The sequence below is a fragment of the Budorcas taxicolor genome, chromosome 5, assembly GCF_023091745.1.
Source record: "Budorcas taxicolor isolate Tak-1 chromosome 5, Takin1.1, whole genome shotgun sequence".
Classification (NCBI taxonomy): domain Eukaryota; kingdom Metazoa; phylum Chordata; class Mammalia; order Artiodactyla; family Bovidae; genus Budorcas; species Budorcas taxicolor.
This window is the reverse complement of record NC_068914.1, coordinates 142,265,893-142,272,016: the sequence shown is the minus strand read 5'-3', so window position 1 is coordinate 142,272,016 and position 6,124 is coordinate 142,265,893. Positions and strand designations below refer to the sequence as shown.

The following is a 6,124-nucleotide window of genomic DNA, read 5'->3' as shown; positions in this document are numbered from 1 at the left end:
TGAAGTCACTTAGAATGCATGAATGCAATTTTATCATCTTTCTTATATCTTTCATAAACATACACAAAGACATTTTTTGTTATTAGCTTGGGTAAAAGACTTTTCTAGGTAAACCTTTGGATATTTACTCAATTGTAACATATTTTTTCAAAAAGCAGACGAAAGTATAAACTGTAACAGACTTCATCCTTTAATTTTCTGCGAGAAGACATATGTCTCTACCTAGTTCCTTTTACTTTTAGCCAGCATCTTGGCTGCCATAGAAATGACAGAAAGGTCTGTGTTAAGTTCCTGTTTGTCCAAATCAGGATAAATGAGTGCATTGAAGGATAGGTGATTGCAAGGGCCTGGAAAAGCATTTGGACCAGTTCCTTCCACAGCTCATTAGAATTCCAAATTGTGAAAATTACAGTCAGGATGTAAGTGGCAAACAGGAAAAGAAAGGAGATGACAGTTTGCATGGCTTTTATGTGGACCTTGGTGCTGGGATCTTGGGATCTTTTGCCGTTGAGCTGCATCTTCCTGAGATGTTTCCACAGGGAAAAGATTAGCAGCAGACAAGATGTCAGGGACATAGTGAAGGGTATGAAGTTTGTTAGTGTGAGCAGGGTCATATTTGAAAGGTGTAAAAAGTCCCTTAATTTGGTCTTCTCAGTGATGTTTCTTTCATATTCACTTGTCTGAATAGTCTCATTTATACCTAACACTGCAACCTGAAAAAACAAAATCACTGAAGTCCCCAACATCATCATGAGAACTACACTTTTAACTCTCCACTTCAGGTGAAGAAAAATTAAGCTGGAGAAATTAGCTATCTTGAACAAATAAAATATACTGAGGCTAGTAGCAAGCCAGTTACTAAAATGGTTGCTTACTGTCCAGGCAACATGGATAACAATTCTTAAACTATATAGAGCTGGATTATACATAGTTGCATACCAATTTATTAATATTGTCCAGAGCAAAACAATTCTGCAGACTGCCAGAGCAGTGAGAATCCCATCAGCTGAGGAGATCTTTTGTTTTCTGACCCAGTCATTGCAGTTCACCAGTGCTATGAAACCATTCACAAAATTTCCCAAAACAAACTCTGTCACCATTAGAATGGAAAGAATGCTTGATACTAAAGTTATCATGTCTGAAAAAATCCAAGTCTAATGTCACTGTTGCGATTCCTTCAATATTCTGACCTTAAATTCTTTATGAAGTTGATTTCTGGTTGTGCAGTGAAGTTCTTATTTCTTTCAAACTCTGTGATGAATGTCAAGCAGAAAAGCACCAGGAAATAATATTGGAAGAGCTCAATGACATCTCGATGAAAAACACTGCTATTCCCTAGCAGCTCAAATTAGCTCTCTTCATACACTTTGTGCCCTACTATGGGATGGATTACTTCATAAGTGACTTTGAAGTAAAATATGAATTCTCATTTGCCAGATGCAAATAAGGACTCATCGTGTTACAAAATTTTCCCTGTCTACCTCTTCATAATTTGTGTTCATTGACTTTTGTTGTTAGTGAGGAAAATTTTGAAACCCAATGCAGAGGATGCACAGTGAAAGCTTGAATGATTTGATCAAGCTTTATCATAATTATGCTCTATGTTATTAGGATAATCATTAGGATCTTGAGGTGATTTGTAATGCAAAAAAGACACCTAATATAGTGTTGGAAACTTTTTTTTTTAAGACAGAATCAGGATCTTTTTGTAAATTTTACATGTGGAATAAAGAGTTGACATTGGAGAGCTGAATAAGTGGGCAATATTGGACAATTGCTGCTATTTTTAGTCACCCAGGAACTGAGTTCTATTCCTGAAACCATGCACTATGAGTTCTAGCTCTCATTTTAGGAAACTAAATTGAAATACTTTCTGAGCCTGCCTTGAAATTACAAAAACTGCCACTTTAACCACAGAATAAGAGGATGGGAAAAAGTTGCTAACTTCAGGAAAGAGAAGATGCTGAGGCATATGTCAAACAAGACACTCAAGTGGTGGATCATTATACAAAATTGAATATTATTTTTCCCAGTTTGACCAGTGCTATGTAGCTCTGCATAGAGCATCAAAGTAGATATTAATCAATCAGTACTAAGATTAAGAAACATATCCTAGTTATGGGTAAGCTGGTGAGAATGAGGTTAATGAAGTTGAGCTTCCGGTGTCTTCCCAGTTGGTTCAGTTCATTATTCCAATCAATGCATTTCCCCAAATGCCAACTATGAATTTCATAGATTTAAAAAAATAGAGTCCTTATCTTTTGTGCTTCACATTTCTTCTGAGCGAAAAAATCTCCCATCCCAAATACCACTACTGATGATTAATGGGTTGAAAACTAATAGTTTTGAAGTTCTTTTTTGTTTTTATTGTGGTTTCCTTTCCATTTCAATAAATGCCAGCTTCTATTATTACACTGGTCCTCAGCTAACATTGTGAAAAACATTTTGATTTCTTTAAAATGACTTAGTATGTGATTTTCCTGCCAACATGAGTGACTATTTCTTCTTTTATTGTAAATCTGATATAATCTTTTGTTATCATATGTGTGAAATAATAGAATTTGGTTTACTTAAATGGTTACCAAGAAAGATTCTCTACCAAAGTTTCACCTCTGAGTTCCCTAAAATAATTTTAAAAAGCATGAAAACCCCCAAGTAGGAGTTTCTAAGAGCCATTTTTCAGAATTAAAATTGTGATTTTGGGAATTTTATCATCATCTTTGTAACCAGCAGCCTCAATTGACTGTAGAACCAAAGAAGAAAACACATAAAAAGTAACAATAATTCAACTTGATGTAGGTGAAAGAAGGTAGGCAATTGAAAATAATTCATAAATTAAAAATAACTTCTTACAAGTGAATCTCAGTAATTGAAGTTTAAAGGAAACATGCTATTTTTACCAGAATAATCTTCCTTCTGATGATTATAATAATAGTAATCAGTATTTGCTAGATATATCCCTATATATTATGAATATTCTTGTCTTTGACATCATATTTGCTTCTCAAAAACCTCATTTACTAGAGATAATGTGAGTAACTTTTCTCGGATAACAGCTTGTCTGTCATTATGGGGAAAGTCAAGGAACAAAACTTGATCTCAAAACACCATTCAAATGAGCAAACTATAGTACATCAATGACAGTGACACCATCCTATATGTTTCCTATGCGTGCTCAATCGTTTCGGTCATGTCCAACTCTTTGCGACCCTGTGGACCGTAGCCCTCTTGTCCTCTTGTCCATGGGATTCTTCAGGCAAGAATACTGGAGTACACTCTAAAGCCCTCTGTTAAGAGCTTGCTCGTAAAGGTTATTTACTTTATCTTTTTTATTAAAGGAATTTAATTTAGTAAGTGAAATAATTTGTGCAAGTAATACATTTAAACTAAAAAGATTAATTTATAAATATACTCATTTTGACTTAAATTTTTCTCTTCACTAGGCTAAGATAATGTTAATCTTTAGGATATTTAGATATTGTCCAAATTACATTTATAAGCATCACTAAATGACATAGCTCATGATGATGACGATAACAGCAGTGAAATGGGAGAACTCTGATAGATGTGATATCATCCAGTTTTCAAAGTGGCAAAATTCACTGTGACAGGTGAACACTAGCCAATCTTTCCTATTAGGTACTTCAATCATGCTCAGCATCAGAGCTAGCATGAAAGACTATCATTACCTACTATGTCATCAAGAACGATGTCAAACTGACATACTCTAATGATTTACTTGCTGTTATTTTCCTTTACTTACATTCTGACAATTATGGCTAAAGTTACCTCAAAAAGTACTTTGTTTTTATTGAATTTTCATATGGAAATGAAGATATATATATAATAACACACTATACAATCTTCTTTCATATTTTAATACCATCATTAGCAAGCTAAGTTCTCTCACCTGCTTATTTATATTTCTAGCTACTGTGATTAAATCTAGGTAATTTATTAAGCAGTCAAAGTACAACAACATATGCACATTTTCAAACATTCCACTGAATGTGTATTGAGTTTTAACAAATTTACCTTTCTATGTCTTTTTTTCTCTAACAAGGAACTAAAAAATTTATAACAACAAAAACATATGCATCAACACACGTGTGCATACACATACACACACGTTCTTAGTGTGTGATTGATTATGGATGGAAGCAGAAAGTTGTTATTTAATTTTAATATAAAATATCATATTTTTATATCTAGGTTTAGTTCATAGGAAATTCACTAAATTTTGCACTCAAAAGGTGCGTGGTATCTGTGTGTGCTCAGTTGTGTCCAACTTACTGCAACACCATGAACTGTAGCCCATCAGGCTCCTCTGTCCGTGGGATTTTTCCAGGCAAGAATATGGGAGTGGGTTGCCATTCCTTACTCTAGGGGATCTTCCCAACCCAGGGACTGAACCCATGTCTCTTGAATCTCCTGCACTGGCAGGCAGATTCTTTGCCACTAGCACCACCTGGGAGTGAGTGGATATATGAAAACAAAAGTGTCTAGGAAAACTAAGATATTTTGAATTTGAGATTTTAATGGGAGGTGGAAGTTTAATGGGAGGTTCAAGAAGGAGAGAACACATGTATACCTATGGCTGATTCATGCTGATGCTTGGCAGAAACCAACACAATATTGTGCAGCAATTATCCTTCAATTAAAATTAATAATTTTTTAAAAGGCACAAATAATGTGGATTTATAATTCTTGTATCATGTCTTCCTTTTTTTCTATTAATTAAAATTATTTTTAAATTTTAACTCAGGCTTCATACTACCATAACCCTGTATTTCTCTTTATTCAAAAAGAACTCTAATTACAGTGGTATCTATGAGCATATGTGGTTTCAGGTTAATAATATTTTTAATAATTTCTTTTTCTGCTTTCTACACATATTCATTATTGCAAAACATAATACCTATAGAGATTAAAAGGAAACACAAATGCATAGGAATAAAAAAAATTGTAGTGTTAATACTCCTTTCACATTTGATTCATAATACAGAATTTTGCCAGGTATCTAGACCCTCCCTCATATATTCCTTTCTACTGATATTATTTCTCTTCTCTCTCCACCTTCCATACACTCCCAATTGTTACAGTAATCATTAACTTGTTTTACTTCAGAGTTTTGTCACTAATGTAATGCTTCAAAAACTATCCAGTTGACCTATTTTTTAACTTTGTATGTCTGGAATTCCAGTGAATTTTTTAATCTTAATATTTCTCCTCAATTTCCAATGTGCATTATTATCTATATAGCTCTAATTTGTTGATTTTTTGTTATATATATTCTATTGATATCATGTAGCTCTACTTTTTATTTCATTGCTGTATGGCATTCTTTTATACCAGCATTCTATTATATCCATCTTACCAATGATGGAAATCCAGGTGATGTCTTAATTCTAGTTACTCAGAAGAATAATGATAGGGACATTCCTATATATGTATCCTGATACACAGTACAAAAATTCTCTAAGGTACAAAATTTTTATTATATATTACATGTATTAACATTTCATAATATAGTTTTAATCATAATACAAAAATTGTAACAAATGATTTTCCTAACTGAGTGTGATAACGCTACAGCATTAAAAACAAGTGATGATTATTTTTTTCTTCTTCACCCCTATCATGGAAGTGTTAGTCACTCAGTCATGTCTGACTCAGTCATGGGCTGGGGCCTGCCAGGATCCTCTGTCCATGGAATTCTCCAGCCAAGAATACTGGAGTGGGTTGCCGTTTCCCTCTCCAGGTGATTTTCCGGACCCAGGGATCAAACGTGGGTCTCTTTCCATTGCAGACAGATTCTTTACTGTCTGACCTACCAGGGAAGCTCACCCTTATGCTAGGACTTTATTTTTTTCTGAGGTTTTAGCCTACTTATAAAAATCTAATATTCTTCAGTGAAATTTATTACACACATATATAATATGCACAAAATGTTTATTATTTTTTATTTTAAGGTGGTTCTCCTTTCCTAACAACATTTCTAATTTCTATTGACTATGAAGTAAGAATCCATGATGAGATAATATCTATCCCAAACATACATCAGTTCAGTTCACTTCAGTTGCTCAGTCATGTCCGACTCTTTGCGACCCCAAGGACTGCACAC

At 33.9% G+C, this 6,124-nt stretch overlaps 1 protein-coding gene across 1 annotated transcript; it reads right to left on the bottom strand.

Moving 5' to 3' along the window:
* Positions 1-218: 218 nt before the first annotated feature.
* LOC128048503 (taste receptor type 2 member 31-like) lies at positions 219-1,136 on the bottom strand. The gene has a single exon (XM_052640901.1). It carries the CDS (start codon positions 1,134-1,136, stop codon positions 219-221), a length of 918 nt encoding a protein of 305 aa, XP_052496861.1.
* Between the last annotated feature and the right edge of the window lie 4,988 nt (positions 1,137-6,124).

Coding starts and splice junctions, on each gene's coding strand:
- LOC128048503 (XM_052640901.1), bottom strand. CDS start 1,136: ATGATAACTTTAGTATCAAGCATTCTTTCCATTCTAATGGTGACAGAG.